Raw genomic sequence first — 21,500 nt, 5'->3', positions numbered from 1 at the left:
GAATACCGCAACCAAAATGTTGAGCAATATCTGCATTTATGAAACGTCTGAGAAATGTCAATTCTGTCAAAATAGCGCGGTGTAAATAGCGCAACGTAGGCTGTGTTAATTTGCAATATCTCTCTATTGAATAATCCTTCCTCATGAGACTTTTTGTATTCAGTTATTCATGTCGAGTTGGACAATTTTGCTAATAGTAGGGTTTTTCAACGATTCTCATAATTTGTTTCGAGCTTCTGTTATATAGTCATATATTATGTCGTATAATTTGTATATAATACACGAAGCTCGAAACAAATGAAGGCCGCGTCCCACGCTCAAATAATTTGATCAAACTGGTTTGAGCAAACTGAAAGTGACAGTTAGTGACGTCACATCCTGAGTGTTCATTGTGGATAATAATGAAAAATTTTAATTTTAAATAAAGTACAAACAAGTTAGACAACTCAATACAAAAAATTTGATCAAACTAGACTGATAGTGAGAGCACAGATTTTTAGAATTTCAAAAAAACTGCAATTGTGACGTCACTTTGACGTACTTCCTCAAGTACGTAAAGTTTGCTCAAACTGTTTGATCAAATTATTTGATGGTGAGACGCGGCCTTGAGAATCGTTGAAAAGCCGGAAAATTTTCGGAAGGGGGCGTTTCGTAAATATAGAGGTTTCTAAACTTTGGTCATTGTCTTTGGTGCGTCGTACAATGTTTGCCAGATTGTAAATTTTTATCAAACAAAAATTGGTGTGAAAGTATAAATTCTATGACTCATATTATGATTCATGCGCCTCATAGACCTCTTTTCATCGATTGTCATTTGTTTCGAGCTTCTTTCATAATATGTTGTATAATCTGTGTATAATATTAATATACACGGATTATACGACATATGACAGAAGCTCGAAAAAACAAATGACTGTTGTTGAAAAGCCCTATAAAGACCGCGTCCCACCATCAAATAATTTGATCAAACTTGACAGTTAGTGACACAAAGTGACAGTTAGTGACGTCACATCCTGAGTGTTCATTGTGGATAATAATGAAAAATTTTAATTTTAAATAAAGTACAAACAAGTTAGACAACACAATACAAAAAATTTGATCAAACTAGACTGATAGTGAGAGCACAGATTTTTAGAATTTCAAAAAAACTGCAATTATGACGTCACTTTGACGTACTTCCGCAGTTTGCTCAAACGGTTTGATCAAATTATTTGATGGTGAGACGCGGCCTTAAGAATAGGGCTTTTCCAGTAATGTGGGAGGGAGGGGATGTGACATGAGGTGAAGTAGATGGGATCGCTTTCACGGGATAAATGGGGAAGGCAATATGGCGGAACAACTCTTTAGCAGTATATTCTGTTCTATGTAAAGTATATAATTATAAAATTGTATTATATTATATATATATATATATATATATATATATATATATATATATATATATATATATATATATATATATATATAAATAATATATATAATGTCTATATAATATATATAATATTATATATAATAATATATATAATATATATAATAACGGGTCTTCTAACAATCTGACCAAAAATGGTAACCTTGCTCCTGTAGTAATCCTTTTACAAGTTTACAAACAACTTTTTTAACTTGCCACACTATACTGACGAAGCCCAAATAGGCCGAAATACCGGTGTATATAGTTGCACAGAAATGTATGGAATGATGACCCTTTCATCATTTTATATATTTCCAACTAAATTCACATTCACTTTACGAGTATTAGCCAATGATTTTGATTATTTATTTTTATATTTGTACTCGATTATCCAACATCATTTTATTTAATAATGTTATGGCTTTTCATTTCCTCAGGTAGCCTTACCTCCTTGGCAATGTTAGTTGTAGCCTTGCGACTGCGGGTCTTCTAACAATCTGACCAAAAATGGTAACCTTGCTCCTGTAGTAATCCTTTTACAAGTTTACAAACAACTTTTTTAACTTGCCACACTATACTGACGAAGCCCAAATAGGCCGAAACACCGGTGTATATAGTTGCACAGAAATGTATGGAATGATGACCCTTTCATCATTTTATATATTTCCAACTAAATTCACATTCACTTTACGAGTATTAGCCAATGATTTTGATTATTTATTTTTATATTTGTACTCGATTATCCAACATCATTTCATTTTATATATATATATATATATATATATATATATATATATATATATATATATATATCAAACAAATGAAATAGAGAATGTGGAAAAATCCCCTTACGAACAATTCACACATCCACCATTTCAGGTTGGGAAAAATTTCTTGAATAGAATCAAAGATCCAAACACCTGTTCTTAGAAATGTGTTTCGCGAGGGGTCTCCCCTCCTAAAGAAAACATCGTTAAAGAAAACATCGTCCGCTCCATCTACAAATACAATTCCCGCCATCAAAAATCTTCGCGCCACTCCAAATAGTCTTCGCGCTAATTCCCACTCCGCCACATCATCGACAGCCACGTCAGTCACATCAGTCCACGGTATAAATGACCGCCCCAGCGTCAGCAACAACAGTATTGCAGTGAGTAGTGAAGTAGTGAGTAGTGAGTGTAGTGTCTGGAGCCTCAGGAGACTGAGACCCCGGAAGCCCTGAAGATGACGTCAGAGAGGACGTCGAAAGCTCGGCCTAGAAACCAACGACGCGGTTCAACCCGGAAGCCTGGTGAGTTTAATTTTAATATTAATTCTTTTGTTGATATTGATTTTAGCTTTAAGTTTCATTGTATTAACCGCGGAAACCTTTCCGAACATATATATATATATATATATATATATATATATATATATATATATATATATATATATATTTGCCGTAGACTTACGCACCTTCTATGTCTAGGTCTCGAATGTTGTTTTTTGATTAGAATGTGTCTAAAGATATTCAACCTCTTGTCTTTACCGACGAGCCCAGAGAGGTTGAAGAGGGCGAAACACATTTCTAAGAACTGGTGTTTGGATCTTTGATTCTATTCGAAAAATTTTTCCCAGCCCGAAATGGTGGATGTGTGAATTGTTCGTAAGGGGATTTTTCCACATTCTCTATTTCATCTATTTGATTTCGTACGAGTGGTCGTTAAACCAATAACCTTGGATCTTTGGTTCACTGAGTGTGTTTCAAAGATCTACATCTTATGTTTTTAAACATATATTTTACTTACTTTAAGTAATTAGGGAATTAAAACTTGAGACTGTCATTGTCGGATTTGCCGTAGACTTACGCACCTTCTATGTCTAGGTCTCGAATGTTGTTTTTTGATTAGAATGTGTCTAAAGACATTCAACCTCTTGTCTTTACCGACGAGCCCAGAGAGGTTGAAGAGGGCGAAACACATTTCTAAGAACTGGTGTTTGGATCTTTGATTCTATTCGAAAAATTTTTCCCAGCCCGAAATGGTGGATGTGTGAATTGTTCGTAAGGGGATTTTTCCACATTCTCTATTTCATCTATTTATATATATATATATATATATATATATATATATATATATATATATATATATATATATATCAAACAAATGAAATAGAGAATGTGGAAAAATCCCCTTACGAATAACTCACACATCCACTATTTCTGGCTGGGAAAAATTTTTCGAATAGAATCAAAGATCTAAACACCAGTTCTTAGAAATGTGTTTCGCCCTCTTCAACCTCCGTGGGCTCATCGGTAAAGATGAGAGGTTGAATATCTTTACACACATTCCATCAAAAAACAACATCCGAGACATAGACATAACAGGAGCGTAAATCTACGCCCAATATATATATATATATACATATATATATATATATATATATATATATATATATATATATATATATATATATATATATATATATATATATATATATATATATAATTAATAATTTTAATAATTAATTAACAACATATTATATTCGACGTATAACATAAAAAACCTGCCCGCCGCCATATTGCCTTTCCTCCAAATTGGCCAAACCATGAATCAGTCAAATAGGCATATTCACTATTATACTATTGAATGTCGTGCTACAAAAGGCAATAATAATAATAATAATATTTAAAATTTAAAATCAATAAGAGGATGATAAGATGAAGAGCCGAACAAACAGTGTCCTCTTCTGGTGATATAGTTATAATAGTGAAGAGGAGAGATATGCTGGCCAAATGCTGCAAGAAGTATGTTCCGAAGAAGCAATAATTTGACTTAAAATAAATGAACATTATGAAAACAAATGAACATGAAAATAAATGACTAAAAAATAAATGGGAATTAATAAGGATATTCAAAATAAAATAAAAATAGGAAGTATGGAATTTCAAACATTTATTGTTAAATATATATGTGTAAATTTGTGGAGTCATTTTAAGTTTTATAAGAGGAACTGTGTCCTATGACTTTTCTAGATCAACACAGTAGAAGTACAGTAAAACCTCTGTTAACCGAAACAGCTGACAGTTTCAATAATCTCGTCAATATAAAGTAAATTTTTGCAAAACGGAAACAATTCAATGTTAATTTGTCAACATTTCTTTAATACAACTAAAGAACGCAATTAAATATATAACACGTTATGAAATCACCTTATAGTATTTTTTATTAGCAACTTTGATCAAGAAGGATATGCAATTTGATATTATAAGAAGAATACAAAAAACAATGTTATTTTTAACCGAAATCCTTGATATCCGCAACGGCCTCCCCCCCTTTTAATTATTTCGGTTAATGGAAGTTTTACCATATTTCCTTATCACATGCTTCTTTTTTTCCACCAACTTATTGTGAATAAATGATCCGCTGTAAAATACCTGCCTGTATTTTTTGATGATGAACCTCGATATATGTATATCATACTTACTTTATCTCTCTTAAACCAAGTCAACAGTTATCTTAACATTATATACTGTTCTCTCTCAAAAATATGATGCATCTTATTCTAATTTCATAAATGGTATTTTGAAAGTTCTTATAATAACTGCCTGATATATGTTCATTCAATTTCTATAGTTTTATTGTAATTTTCCTATTTTTCATTCTATTTTTTTTATGAGAATGCTGTGAATAATCCAGCATGTGTTTATTTGCATGTATGATGTGTCATTTTGACCATACTTGATTCTACATCACTATAGTTGTACTCCAGTGGCGGCTCGTGGAATTTGAGCAGGGAGGGCGCAGATAATAACAATTGCACACAAAAATTTGCCCTCAGGGATTTAGTAGGAATTTGATCAGGGGCAGCGGGTTTTCATTTTTCTATCGGGTGCTAAGTGGATTTCCATTTACTATTTGAACGGTGTCTTTGCAATTTTTTCCCTAGAATGTTTGCTGAGAACTATTGTAGGTTTATATACGCAGATGGGCAAATATGACGGCAAAGCTTTTGACGCGGCAAACGGTTTCAAGTTCGTAGAAAACATTAAATTGGCGTTACGCAGGTAAACGCAATGAAGGGCAATACTCAAATAGGGGCAATAATTTTTACGATGGGCTGGTCGGCAAATTTCTCAAATTATGGGAAAAACCAACCTTACCGACTTTCGGCTCTGGTCAAAATAAAATAGTTAGGTACAACTTACAGGAACTAGGTATACCTACTACATATTTAAATTTTCAAATACAAACAAATTTGATTTATAATAGTTTAATAGTTCTATTCAAGAAATACACTACGACATTGCGTTCATAATAATTAATACATTACAATTACTTTTTAAAATTAAAATCGGCTCTACGGTCTTTCATAGCAATAAATTTTTCCATAACTTTTTCCTCGAAATCATTGATCCCATCATGAAGTAAATTTCGGTTTATGGACATCATAGCTAGGGCATTTAGTCGATCATTAAGCATTGTGTTTCGCAAAAATGTTTTTATGCGCTTAAGGGTTGAAAAACAACGTTCCGATTCTGCAGTTGTCATTGGAGTTGTCACAATAATTTTTAACACCATTATTGTTTCTGCAAAGGTTTCGGCAAGATTATTCTCTAACATAAACGTGAGAATGTTCATAGCTCCAACAATTTCTTTTAAGTCTGGCCTCGAATATATTACTTCTAATTCAGTCTTTAATCTGGTCTTGCATAACACGGGATAACAAGTAGTTACAGCATCTAGAATATTAACTGGAAAAGTTTTCGAATATTTTGAGTACATGTCTTTGTTGAATAGTTCAGCCGCTTGCAAATGGCCCCGATAAGAGAACCTTTCCTTCATTTCTGTTGTTATTACATCACACACCTCCTTGGCAATAACACTTCGCATATTATCATCAGTTCTTCTTCTTTTAGCACTTTCAAAATTTGATTCAACACTTTCTTTAATTTCATCAGTATCATTTCGAATGTTGGTAATACTTTGCTCAAAAATTTCTAAGTCCTTCTTCAATTCAACACTGTCCTTATTTCTTGATTGGAGTTGATTATAAAGTATATCGACTTGCGGCAAGACTTTATGGAAAATCGTTAACCAAAACATAAATTCTGGATCTTCTAACGCTCGCCTCAAGCCAGAAGCCTCATTGGAAGTAACACTCTTTTCACATCTGTCCTCGACCTCTTTAAAAACTTCTATAAGTTTCTCACGATTTTCATATACAGAATTAACCGTACGAATATTATAGTTCCATCTAGTGACGGCCACTCTCGGTAATCTTTTATTTACTATTTCTTCTAAAATATCGCATCGATGGGAAGAATTTGAAAAAAACGCTGGGATAGCTGATAGATTATTAAAAAACACTCGCACTTTAGGGTTTTGCGATGCGGCTTTCTGCATAATTAGGTTTAATTGATGGGCATAGCAATGTATAAAATGTGCACTGGGATATTTCTGTTTAATTTGGATTTGAACACCGCTGGTAGAACCGCTCATAACATTTGCACCATCATAAGTTTGCGCTATTAGTTTTTGAGGAGTTTTTAAAATTAACGGATCTATTTCGTTTTCAATGCAGGTTTTTAACCCAGCTGCTGTTTTATCCATAACCCTTAAAAGGCCCCAAAAATTTTCATAAATGGAATCTTCGTTGAAATACCGTAATATCAATACCATTTGACAATTATTTGAGACATCGGTGGTTTCATCGCATTGGATAGATAAAAAGTCGGCCTTTTCAATTTGATGGGAAATTTCTTCCCGACAAACTAGTAGCATACAGTCCAAAATATCATTTTGTATGGTCTTGGAGGTTCCTTTAAACACAGTTGCTTTCTGTAAATGTTCTTTAAGTGTAGCATCCAACTCTGCAGTAAAATCTATCAACTCTCTAAATATTCCTCGATTTTCAGATCCCTCGCTTTCGTCATGACTTCTAAGTATGCTAGTTCAAAAGAACCGCAAAATTTTACACAGCTAATAATTCTTTTCAAAATGTGTCGGTTTTTTCTGACTTTATTATTGTGTAGTACTAAAGACTCCCTGTATGCAGAACTCAATTGTGTTAAAATATTGACTTTGCCAAGCAATGCGAACCCTGTGCATGAATTAATATGACCACGAGACGATTCATGTTTTTTTATTTTTGCAGGAAGGTGGTGAAGATCTTTTATCCCTGTTCTTGCCCAATTTCGGTCCATCCCTGATCCGGCATTGTAAAGTAATAAACACGGGAAACAGTACAATAAATTCGAAACGTCACAACCACAAATCCAATTATTTCTTGTATAAATGTCTCTTGAAAAATGGCGGGTGAAACTTCTGTTTTCTGCTTTGCGTTCACTAATTTGCGTTAACTTCAAATTTGGCAACGGCCTGCCCAATTCTTTAATTTTTAACTTATCTGCAAGTGGCAGATTGGAAAAGTTCGTATATATATATATATATATATATATATATATATATATATATATATATATATATATATATATATATATATATTATGAACAGTATTCATGATGCTAAAATAAATTCGTTCTAATTAGCCCATGTGTTATAATATGAAAAATATGTGTACTTACGTAATAAGAATAAGTGAAACTTTAAACACTACTACTGCAAACTTTTCCACTGCTTTCGCTTTATTGTTGTCAGAGATAACTGCTTGCAAAGCTTCTTGCCGCGTGCTTTCTTGCTCACTGAGGCCGCTAAAGAAGTGCGGCCAAAATGCAACATCACGCAACGTCTGAAGATGAGTGGAGGCCCCGTCTCACCATCAAATAATTGACAGTTATTTGATCAAACTTGACAGTTAGTATGACAGTTAGTGACACAAAGTGACAGTTAAGGCCGCGTCTCACCATCAAATAATTTGATCAAACAGTTTGAGCAAACTCCGGAAGTACGTCAAAGTGACGTCACAATTGCAGTTTTTTTGAAATTCTAAAAATATGTGCTCTCATTATCAGTCTAGTTTGATCAAATTTTTTGTATTGAGTTGTCTAACTTGTTTGTACTTTATTTAAAATTAAAATTTTTCATTATTATCCACAATGAACACTCAGGATGTGACGTCACTAACTGTCACTTTCAGTTTGCTCAAACCAGTTTGATCAAATTATTTGATGGTGGGACGCGGCCTTTAGTATGTATAGTTTGTGTCACTAACTGTCAAGTTTGATCAAATAACTGTCAATTATTTGATGGTGAGACGGGGCCTCGGAGTGTTGGTCGACCGTCCTCGATTGCTATGGTTACGTGGCCGCACTTCTCTTGCGCCCAAATATCGTGCGTGCCCTCTCAACGTGGTCTCAACCATCGCCTACGTCCTATAAAGCTATGACAAGCTGGTTGAGCGTCGGAAAAATATCAGACAGTGTTTTTATGTGAATTTCAACAAATTAAAATTAGAATAGAAAATGTTGAAGTTGGTTGTATCAGAATTTTTTAACCAACATTATATCTGGGAAGGCGCGCGGCCATGCGGCCTCAAAGAGGAGCCGCCACTGTTGTACTCACTCAATGTCTACCAAACAATCTTCCCATGTGCCATATTATGGTATGCTTTTTCGAAATCACTCAGACATTTCATTTCTATACACTGCTATAAATTATTCTCTTCTAAATCGTTATACCCTCACTAAGTGATTAATATGAAAAATACAAAGATTGCGCTGGGCAGGTCACAGCCCAGTGGGACGTCAGCCAATAGGAAGACCAAGGAAGAGGTGGATAAACGAAGTGAGAACAGATTCTAAAGAGATACTGAGGATGGACAACTGGAGGAGAGCAGCCAGAGACAGAGATACTTGGAGGTGGATGCTAGGGGAGGCCAGGGTCCGACTTGGGATGTAGCGCCATAGGAGAGAGAGAGAGAGAGAGAGAGAGAGAGAGAGAGAGAGAGAGAGAGAGAGAGAGAGAGAGAGAGAGAGAGAGAGAGAGAAGTAATTAATATGACTCTATTAACAGTCTTTTTTTATGTTAATAAAGTTCTGAGATGAATTTTATTTTTGTTTTACTTTTTATTAAATCCTGTACTAAAATAAATTACGTAAAATAATTACATATTATTACAATAAACATTTAAATCAACCTTCATACATTTAGTATAAATAATAAAGATAATAAAAAATAAAATAAATATAATGAAAAACAAATGAAAATTTGGAATTTATTTAATATAGTCATAAACACAAAATAAGACTAATTTACAAATGAAAAAAATATAATTTTAACTGACACATTCTGCCATGACAATGTTTTAAACGCCATTATGCTCAATTTTGATAATGTGGTCAGTAATATCAAGCCTAACTTTATTTGTTAAAATACAGTTAAATTCATGTTTTCCAAAACAGTTACTAAAATGGTGAATGGAAGAAACTAGGTATACAAATCCGATCTAATAATTGGACTACAATGTACAATAAGAGCCCTAAAATTAATATTATGGAATCTTCTTGTCATAAAAGTGTACTTGGTAGACTTTTTAAAGTATGTTATCATCAAATATGCACTTGCATTTTTCCTTTCTTCAGTTATTAGTACTTAGTACACAAATCTACTTGTGTTTTCATTCTACCCCAATCTAAAATCCTACAAGTTTAAAAACATTATTGAGATACAAATAGATTAAAAGAGACAACTCAATACCTGTTGGAAGAAATTCCACTGCTTTTATTTAGGCGATACATTTTTACCTAAAATGCATAATCTAATGTGTTGCAACTAATTTAAATAATGTTAGTTCTTCCATTTATTTATGTCACAACTACCATTACCATAAACCATAGCATAGATATATAATACTCTAGATTGCGCCCTGCGATCTTAAAATGGGTGACGGTTGCAACAGAGATAAATGAGCCTATTTGGTCGGTAGTCTCTTTTTAATTTAAGGGGAATATCGACGACGTGAATATCCCACTGTCCCACTTTATCGAGTAATATGTGTTGACAGTTGGAGCGGGTGGTGACGGGAAATGGTCTTTGGTCTTCGGACGTGGATAATCGTGGTTCGAATCCCTTTCGAACTTTAATTTTTTTATTTTTATTTAATCAATATTGCGTTTATTAGATATTTTTACATCTGAAAAATGGACCTAAGTAAATCTAGCAGATAATAAATGTATTAATATTGGAATACATAATTTGTGAACTGCATAGTAAAATAAAAGTCATTCGTTATTAATATAAATTTGTCCTTATTCGAATGATGGGAATGTTGTTTTGCTTCTACTTTTTTAAAAAATTGTAACAATAGTTTCATAAATAAAAATAATGTCTAATTACTTATAATTGAATCGGTCATTTCAAAAACAGCAAAGTCCACAATTTTCAGAAACTAACTTTTTGAGAGGAATAGACTCCTTTAAGATAAACGTTGTGTGCAAAAACGACACCAGTCCAGTAAAAACATTAGGAACAAAACTACAATAACTCTGAATTTTGATGTCATCCATTTCATCCATCTTTCGACTATATAGTGAGTTTTCTTTGCTCTTCTGTAAAATTAGGAATATGTGACTCATGTTGTTTTTGAAATGACCGATTCAATTAATAAATCGATGGTACATTATGTTGATATTAATTATTGGTAATTTTTTACGAATATTTTTAACAATTACTTTATACTATTCTACAATTAACTTATTAAAAAAATAACATTGGCTTTTATATTTTTAAAAATCTATAGGTACCTACACAGTTTTTCTTATTTGTTATATATTTCTTTGCATAGATTTACTTTAGAGATGTAATAATATCTAATAAACGCAATATTGATTAAATAAAAAATAAAAAAAGTAAAGATTGGTATGGGATTCGAACCAGGATTATCCACGTCCGAAGACAAACGACCAGCAGTTCTCGTCGCCATCCGCTCGAACTGTCAAACCATCTAAAATACTCGACGACAGAGTAGAATAGTGACGTCGTCGATACTCCCCTTGAATTAGAAAGAGACTACCCACCAAATAGGCTTTTATCTCTGTCGCAACCGTCACCCATTTTAAGATCGTAAGGCGCAATCTAGAGTATTATATATCTATGCCATAAACCCATTTAATTTAATTTAGGTTATGTTATTGTTCTCCCGATGACATAAAACTCCGAGCTACTACGTTCAATTCGATTGTATCGATCTGAATTTGATATCGATACCGAATCGCCTGATTTGTTGGTATGCTTCGGTATGCTTTCTAGACGCAAGTACGATACAAACCGAAGACGTATGACGTAGACGTATTGACGTAGATTAATATTATGTGACACATGACAGAAGCTCGAAACAAATGACTGTGAATGAAAAGCCCTATAAGTGACGTCATTAGATCAGCCTAGTAAAATGATGGTTAGAAACAACCCAAAAATAAATAATGAAAGCCACTATGATTGGGCGGGTTGTATAAATTATTAGTTTGCAGTTAATTTTTAACAAAATATATTTATGTTATTTGGTAAGGTAAATAGTAATGATTAAGACGCAGATATAATTATATATTATGAATCCAATATTTCAAAATCATCTCCAGTAAAAGAACAAATTTTCTTTAAAATCATTCATTGGAAATGTGAATGAACTTTTTATGAAACCAACTGTCCGACAGAGCGACCGTCAACATCATCAAATTTTGACCACGGGACGAATTGTGTAGGGTGGGTTACATTGAGTGTTTTAAATTTATTATTTATTTGAAAATTATTTGATGAGTACTTTGATAATGAATAAAACATGTGGTCCTTGCGTTTGAAATATTGTGATGAAAAATATTTATTATGGAGTGAAGTGGATAGTGAAATACAGCGACGGATTAAAGAATGTCAGCAGGTGGAATGTGGATCCAAAAGTGATTTTAAGGGATTTTAAGAATGAGGTTTTCAAAAATGGCTTTTAGTTTGTTGTAAAACGTTATGAAATGCACATATCGGAAATACAGCATCCCTCAACAACCATCTTGACAAAATGTACCAAAATGTCAGAAGAGGGTCACAAATTTGGAATGAATGGGAATGCTGACAGAAATATTAAAGAGGAGTGCCACAAAACTAATTATGGACAAGGAGGACGTCTTAAATTCTTTAAAGGTCAGTAACAGCCTGATAGATCTTTAAAAGTAATTTATTTTTTCTCAGATATTAACCCTGAACACCATGATTTTAATGTTTTTCTCAAAAAAGGGTACAACTACTAATCAAAATATCAATTTTATTACTGCATTTAAATAAATACTGGGCACTGTTTTTCCTATAATCTGTTTATCTTAGTCTTACTATTCATTTTTTAAAATCTGATTACATAGACAATGAGCATTTGTTATGATGAAAATATGACATTTGGGAGCACCCTCTAAGCCCTAAGCAGTGCACTTTATATTAGTACATATTTTGCTTAACATGATGGGTTTACTTTTTAGTATCTGCTGTAGAATATGTATGACAATGATTCTCCTGAATGATGAATTCTCTAATAATTATTAAACCTTATAATGAAGTTCAGTTTAGGTTTCAGTTTTTGATACTTCCTTCTTTAAGGCTGTATGACACTATGCATTTTCTTGTATCATTTCTAATATCGTTTCTGATATGTCAAAAAAATGCATAGTGTCATACACAGATACAAGAAACGATACAAGAATTTGTGTCAGGCACATATTCTTGTACAAGAACTGCGCAAAGGCAAAAACGTAAAACCTGCTGGTAAAACATCTAAATGTCATAATGGCGGCTGAAAATGAGATCATATGATTTATGTCTTGATGAATTTATTTGTGTTTTTGTAGGTATATTATTTATAAATCTTTTATTGATACTTAATATACCGTTCGGTATGGACTACTGTTCTACTAATAACCATATATTTAGCTCCTAGTAAAGTAAACTATGTATAACTTTATGTTTCATGTTGCATAATTTTTTAATAGAGGAAAATACAATAGTTCCTAATTTGGATCAAACTGAAGATAATTCTAATGCAAATATTTTAGCACAAATATCAAAACAAAATAAAAAACAAATAATCAACAGTCAACGTAAAAATTCTGGTTAACATTAAAATGTTAAATTTATGTTTTTAAAAGTTTATAAATTTTATAAAATCCTTAAAATCAGCTGTAGACGCAGTACTACCAAATTACCAATTACCATACCAATGTAACGTGACACAGGGTGACAAACAAAATTTCAACCAATCATGTGCCGAATTTCATACAATTTTTGATACAAGAACTTGCATAGTGTCATACAGAGCACAAATGTACGTACAAGAAACGATACAAGAAAATGTATATCAAAAACGATATCAGAAACGATATTAGAAATGATACAAGAAAATGCATAGTGTCATACAGCCTTTAGTCTTGTCTCTCTAAATAACTGTTTAGCCAACTAGCATATATTATGATTAATAGATATGAGAGGTATAGGATGCAAAACCCGTTAAGTCACATTTTTGTGAAATTTTCGTTTGATACAGGAATTTGTTCGTTGTGTGTATATTCATAAGTTCAAACATAATTTAGGTACAAATCCCACCTTAAATCGGAGTAATTTAAAGGAGAATATATGCTTAAGCTGCAAAACCCGCCTTGTCCAAACAAATTTAGTTACAAAGACCGCCAAGTCCGGTCTGACCAATGGCATAACTTTTGGACTGACACGTGATTTACCCTTTCCCGCAAAATTTTTTATTTATTTTTTTTTATTTATTTTTATTTTACGGGCAAGCCCAATTCTACAAAAATACATAGTGTACAGAAAAAAAACAATAACATAATATAATATAAAAAACAGACATACAGAAATATAAATATAAATATAATATTAGAAGTAAATATGTACTATGAAATAATATCATAAAACCAAGTTAACAAATTACAGACGCTTCACTCAAATATTGATCCCATGTAAATTTCTTTTAAAACGACTGATGGAGTTGTCGAACAGTTGTAAATTGTAAAGGGAGTTTGCTAAATTCAAGACTCTAGGTATGAACGAAAAAAGTGAATAATTAAACCTGTGGAATGGTACATAAAATGTTTGCACTTGTCTAGTGGTGCGAGGTGGTACAAACAGTGCGATCTTATTAAGTAGTTGAGAACAACTGCATATACCATTTAAGATCTTGAATAATAGCAAATATTCCCTTTGTTTTCTCCTGCTTGCAAGAGAAGGGACCTGCAGTTGATGCTGCCATACAGCGTAATCTTGATAGGTATGAAGCTTAAAAGCAATGTAACGGAAGAAACTATTTTGGACTTGTTCAAGTTTCCTAATGTAGACCAAGTAGTGTGGGGACCACACTGAAGAACAATACTCGAGGTGAGACCTGACCAAAGAGAAGTAAAGAACTCTAATACTGGATATGTTTGTAAAATCACGAGTTGTTCTTTTTACAAAACCCAGCATTTTCATAGATGTTTGAATGACATTGATGATGTGAGTATTGAAACAAAGAGAGTTTTCCAGTGTAATCCCCAAGTCCTTGATTTTATTAACAGTGTTGAGCAATTGGCCGTCAATGTAATAGTTTGATAATATTGGGTGGTGAGTACGGTTAAAGTTAATTACATGACATTTGATTGAATTAAGGTTCATACCGTTAAGTGAACACCATGCAGAGAGGTTATTCAGTTCTGATTGCAATATGGCAGCATCATAATGATTTTTTATAACTTTAAAGCACTTCAAGTCATCAGCAAATAGCAAGGCGTTACAATCGTGAAAACAGTTGGTAATATCATTAATAAATATATTAAAGAGTAATGGACCCAAATGGGACCCCTGTGGTACACCTGACTTAACTATAAAGATTTATGAGTAAAAGTGGTTTACTCGAACTTGTTGAAATCTTTCGGTTAAATAACTCTGTAACCACTGCAACAAAGGTCCACTTATGCCATAGGAGCTAAGCTTTTGAATCAGGAGTTCATGATTTACTCTGTCAAAGGCCTTGGAAAAGTCAGTATAAATTGAATCAACTTGAAGTCCCTCCTCCAAGGCTTCAGACAGAAAATCAACATAGGTCAACAAACTCAGTTCAGCAGACTTACCTGTAGTAAAACCAAATTGCTGAGAGTTTAGGATCCCGGAGCTATCGAAGGTGAGGAAATCAGTTATAATACTCTCAAAAACCTTTGGTATAACACTAAGAATAGATATAGGGCGGTAATTACTAATATTAGATTTATTACCAGATTTATATATTGGTGTGACATATGAAAGTTTCCAAAAGTCTGGAAACTGACCTACATCCAAAGATTTATTAAATATATGAAACAAAGGTCGCGATAGTACAAAACTGAATTCCTTAAGAAAATTAGGTGGTATACCATCAGGCCCAGGACCCTTGTTGACACTTAATGATGAAAGCTTTTCGTAAATTTTGGAAATCTGGATACGATATGATGAGATATTGAGTTGAGACTGAATATGGTCAACATTGCAATTTAAAGTAATATCACTATAAACTGATGAAAAGTGATCTGCAAATAAGTTGGCAATATCATTGCCACATGAAGCTACAGAGTCATTCAGGGACATTGAGTCAGGTATACAATTGTTTTCACGCTTGCTACCTACAAATTTCCAAAAATGCCTTGCGTTATTTTGTATAGAAAATTCGGTGAAACGTATGTAATTGTCATAACAGCATTTAGATAGATTTTTACAATTTGTTCTCAGATGACAAAAATCAGCATAGCTTTCAGGAGTCTTTAAGGTTTTATAAATTTTATGAGCTTTTATTTTTTCCTTTAACAATTGCTTAAGCTCAGAAGAATACCAACAAGGAAATTTCTTAGTACTAAAATATTTAATTGGAGTGAAATGTTCAATGAGAGAGTAAATAATGTCATAAAACATAGCGATCATGTCGGAAAGATCTCTACCACGAAACAGGTTATCCCATTCTATATATTCTAGACATTGGTGAATTGCTGGAAAGTTTGCATTACAGAAATCATAATAATATTCGTTACCAGAAATTGACCTATCAAAAACATTAAGCTGCAATGATGTTAACAGAGGAGGATGATGAGAGTCAGGTGAAACCAGAGCATCGTCAGCTTCAGAAATGACAAGCTCTTCTGGGGCCAGGATAAGATCCAGAATAACACCCCTGCTATTAAATATAAAATTACATTGAAAAAGATTATGATAAGCACACATATTTGAAACAACCTCAATGCCATCAACTACATTTAGAGGTGATGAAGTTTGTGAGGTTGCAGAAGAGCAATAATCTTCAACTCTCCACCTAGCTGAGGGGAGATTATAGTCACCAAATAAGTGAAATTTCAGGGATGAAAACTGTTCACTTAGAAGCATCAGTTGGTCAGCATGAACTTGATAGGTGTAGGCTGGAGATTGAGGTGGAATGTATAGAGCTCCCAGAATAAGTTTGCCGTGGAACCGTACAAACAGCAATAGAAGGATCAGATTGGATTCGTAATGATGAATATTTCTTTAAAATAGCTATTAATACTCCACCCCCTCTAAGAGATGAACTAGAGGCAGGTGTACGATCCTGTCTATAGATATTGTAATTGACAAGACCAATTTCAGCATCAGCAATGTCACTATTGAGCCAAGTTTCTGTTAGAATGATAATATCATAGGTACAATTAAAAACATTGAGGCTTAATTCAGTAAGTTTTGTTCTGAGACCCCGGACATTTTGGTAATAGACTGTAAACTTGCCCAAGTCAGTAGAGTTTAAAGGTTTTTTTGAATGATTTTAGGTATGTTATTGAAATACTTAATCGTGAGATTAACCTCTCCAGCATTTTGTCTCTCTGAAAGCTCGGACCTAAGACTATCTAAAAGCTTTCTTTGGTTAGGGGTTTGATCTAAAATAAAATATATCTTTTTTTCACGACTAACTGTTTGTTTGTTTTTAATAACATGAAGAGCATCACTTGCTGAAGAAAAAATTACTTTAATGGGACGATGTCCATTCTTGTTCACATTTCTAAAGCGTAAGATTTTGACTTCATTTGTGTTGATGGAGGCATGAGCCTTTGATAAAATAGATTTTACTTGAGAAGCATCTTCAGAAGTGTTACTTAATTCAGGAAGATTAAAAATGAGGATGTTTTTAGATCTTTTTTCCCGTTCATGAAGCTCGTTTACCACATCATCAACAGAAAATGAATTAACACCTTTTTCAGCCTTAAGTTTTAACATGTCCTGTTTCAAAGCACTAAGTTCATTTTTAAAACTGTCAATTTCCCTAATAAGTTTGGGTACACTTTTAAAAGATAAACGACAATCAGCACAAAAATACATTAAGGTTCTTTTTTGGATAACAACAGCGAGTAGTTCAGAGGGGCATAAACCAGTACAGTGTTCAGACTGGTGCACAGTAACATGGCAGCTATCACATGCGACAAACTTGTCAAGAAGATCATCATTACAACTGGAACATTTGCTAACCATTTTAAAGTTGAATTGGAGATAGTAAGTTCACTAATGAAGCAAAATCAAATTAACACCTGGCCTATAATGAGTAAAATTCTGCTTGCTTAAATTAAATCCATATACAAGCCAAACTCATTAACTGGCCTATCTTCAAATTACCTTATCAGAACTAGTTTTTTGTAGAATTAAAATTTTTAGTATTTTATTTTTAGCAGTATATTGCAAATTACACAAATACCTCAAAAATAGGACAAAAACGGATACAGCCACTGTATAACTCACAACTTTGTCCACAAAATGATATTATTTTCAAAATAAAAGACTCACTTTAAACTATGAAATTCAAAGAAATTTTAGGAGCAGATGTTTTGTGTCTGTTGTTGACAATTAGTTTTTGACAATTTGAGTTTATGTTATTTTCAATTTCATAACAATAATAGGGAACTTGCACAATTTTTTTTTATTACATAATAATGTTCAGTTTTGTTTAAAAATGAGATTTCCAAAATTTCACGCTTCAAAAACTCGTAATAACTTAGAAATACGTATTTAAAGTCTTCAGTGGTATAAAATAGTTCAAACGACCCGTGACGTCACATAGTTTTACATTAGTTATTATGGTTATATTTCGCTGTGTCTAGGTACACGCTAACGTGTACGCAAATAAAAAAGTTAGGTATGTACACGCGAATTAAACTTCAAGCCAGTGACGTTATTATTTAGCATGCGCAGTGACTGTATATTTTGGTACATGCTATTTTGATATGTTTAGCGTGTGTTTGATAGAAAAATATTTGTTAAAGCAAGGGAAGCAGAACTATTCAGATGTTTCAAACTTAATTGTAATAAATCAATGTATATATTAAAGTATATATTTAGGTTCTTCTTCTTCTTCTTTTGCCCTTTAATTCGTCCAATTCTGAACATAGGCTTCCCCCAGTTTCCTCCATTCGCTTCTGTTTAGTGCTTTCTGTTTCCAGTGCGTTCCTCCTATCTTTTTAATGTCGTCTCCCCATCTCATCTGGGGTCGTCCTCTTGCTCTCTTTCCTGTCCATGGTCTCCATTGTTGTATCGTGCTATTCCACCTATTGTCCGTTTGTCTAGCGTTATGACCTGCGAAGCTCCATTTTAGCCTGGTTATATGTTGGCCTGCGTCTTTGACTTTTGTTCTATTTCTGACCCAGTTGTTTTGCTTTTTGTCTGTCAATTTTACTCCTAACATTGCTCTCTCCATGGCTCTTTGTGTCTTTATTATTTTATCCATGTTTGCCTTGGTCAAGGTCCATGTTTGGCATGCGTATATGAGAATTGGGAGTATGCACTGGTCAAACACTCTTGTTTTTAAGTATTGTTGTATTTTTTTATTCTTTAGGACCCATTTTAATTTTCCAAATCCTGCCCAGGCTAATCTGACCCTTCTTTTTACCTCCGCTGTTTGGTTTTCCTTATTTATTTTTATAATCTGTCCCAAATATATATAATCATTAACCGCTTCTATTGTGGTGTCGTTTAGTATTACGTTTCTATTATCTTGTGTGTTTGTCATTGTTTTTGTTTTGGCAAAATTCATTTTTAGACCTATTTGTTCGGATTCATTTGCTAGTTCGGTTAGCATGGTTTGTAGTTCTTCAAAACTTGATGCTATGACTACTACATCGTCTGCATATCTTAGGTGGTTTAGTTTCTTTCCATTTATGTTTATTCCCATGTTTGTCCATTCCATTGTTTTGAAAACATCTTCCAGTGCTAATGTAAATAGTTTAGGAGAAATAACATCTCCCTGTCGCACTCCTCTGTTAATTGGTATGGGTTTTGTGGTTTCTTCCAATTGTACTGTCATTGTTGCTTTCTTATATATATATTATGTATTAGCATTCTGTATCTGGAATCTATTCGACAGTTGTTTATAGCTTTTTCTATTGCCCACATTTCCACGCTGTCAAATGTTTTTTCGTAGTCAACGAACGCTACGTGCAGATCTATATGGTATTCGTTAGCTTTTTCTATTAGTGTCCTAATTGTTAGAAGATGGTCAGTGGTACTATATCCCTTTCGGAATCCTGCCTGCTCTACTGGTTGATACGAGTCCAATTTGTGTGTTAGTCTGTTGTTGATAATCCTCATGAATAGTTTATACGTTTGCGACAGCAGTGAGATGGGCCTGTAATTTTTTATGTCCTTTCTGTCGCCTTTCTTAAATAGCAGGATTGTAAGACTTTCGTTCTATTCGTCGGGTATTTCTCCTTTATGTAGACACTGATTAAACAGATTTCTTAATGTTTGTAAGATTTCTTCTTTCCCTTCTTTCAACATTTCAGCAAGGATTCCATCTGATCCTGGTGCTTTGTTGTTCTTTAATTGTGATAGTGCTGCTTCTATTTCATAATTTTCTATTTTTGGTAGTGTTTCTGAGTTTACATTTACATGTAAATATTTAGGTTAGCAAAATAAATATATGTATTTAGTTGACATAACACGTAAAAATATTGTTAAAATAATTTTTATACATAAGTTAATTATTATAATCAACTATTCTAAATGGAAAATAAGCCACAATTTAACTAAAAAAATGATTATATTAACGTTTCGACGTCCAAATCGGATGTCATTGTTAAAATACAAAAATTAGTCAGATTAAATAAATTATTAGAACAATTTTTTACTAAGCAACACCATTTTTGTTTAATTTAATAATATTTTGTATTTTGACTACGACATCTGATTTAGACGTCGAAACGTTAATAAAATCATTTTTTGGTTAAATTGTGGCTTAGTTCCCATTTAGAATAGTTGATTACAAAAATGCCACAAGGATAATAGCTTCAGAACAAGTTAATTATTATTGTGAAAGCTTTAGGTCTTCTTTTTATTTTAATCTTTTACGGTAATCATTTATAACTAAAAAAAATATATATTAATTTATAGTCTCTTATCTTTTTCGTACTGTTTTAAAATGTTCTTAAACTCATTAAAAGAACTAAATAATTGTCCACACTCCGTAGTTAATTTAAAAACAAACACTAAACAAATAAAAAATAAGAAATCACTGACACTCTAACTTTTTTATTTGCGTACACGGTAACGTATACCTAGACACAACCTTATATTTAGGTATATTCTTCTTCTCCTTCTTTAGTTTATTGGCCTCCACCTACTTGGGTATTTGGCAAGCTCATCGTCGTGGAATAAGTCAAAAATATTTATATTCTAATGACATTTATCGTATGTCATTGTAATAATATATACCAGTTTGTTAAAATTGTAGTTTTATACTGTTTTTGAAGGAAAGGAACGAAGGTTTACTATTGAAAATAAAACCATTTTGTAAAAGTACGAATTTTTCTATGAATAGTTCAAACGATCAAAAACACTTGTAACATCACATAAATGTATTTTCTACTGACGTTTATAACGTCTAATTTAAAATTCTGTTTACTTTATTGGAAAAATGTAAATGTAAAACCAAGTGACGTCATGACGCTTTTTGGACCACCTGTTTTAATTTGAATTTTTAATCGTCTTTAGGGGCCAAACGAAAAACAAACAAAACTTTTTTATCTTTGATACATGTTTTAAACTATGTTTTGTTGTGATTTATAACATTTTTTTCGAATTTGAAAATTTATGCAAGTTCCCTATTATTTATTTATTTATTTATTTATTTATTTACAGGCGAACCCATTTTACAAAAT

The 21,500-nt window shown here is 32.7% G+C and overlaps 1 protein-coding gene across 2 annotated transcripts in view; it reads left to right on the top strand.

Moving 5' to 3' along the window:
• The first annotated feature begins 11,769 nt into the window (after positions 1–11,769).
• LOC114343548 (protein hairless) overlaps positions 11,770–21,500 on the top strand; it is an 86,031-nt gene continuing 76,300 nt past the window's right edge. Inside the window, exon 1 of one of the 2 annotated variants that reach the window (XM_050650265.1) lies at positions 11,770–12,477. In XM_050650265.1, coding sequence (XP_050506222.1) covers positions 12,309–12,477 — 169 coding nt within the window. In that variant the 5' untranslated portion in view covers positions 11,770–12,308. The remainder of the gene's footprint in view (positions 12,478–21,500) is intronic. The other variant, XM_050650264.1, reaches the window with a different exon arrangement.

The sequence above is a fragment of the Diabrotica virgifera genome, chromosome 5 (genome assembly GCF_917563875.1).
Source record: "Diabrotica virgifera virgifera chromosome 5, PGI_DIABVI_V3a".
In the NCBI taxonomy this organism is placed as follows: Eukaryota; Metazoa; Arthropoda; class Insecta; order Coleoptera; family Chrysomelidae; genus Diabrotica; species Diabrotica virgifera.
The sequence above is the reverse complement of the archived record's forward strand: the minus strand, read 5'-3'. Positions and strand labels throughout refer to the sequence as shown.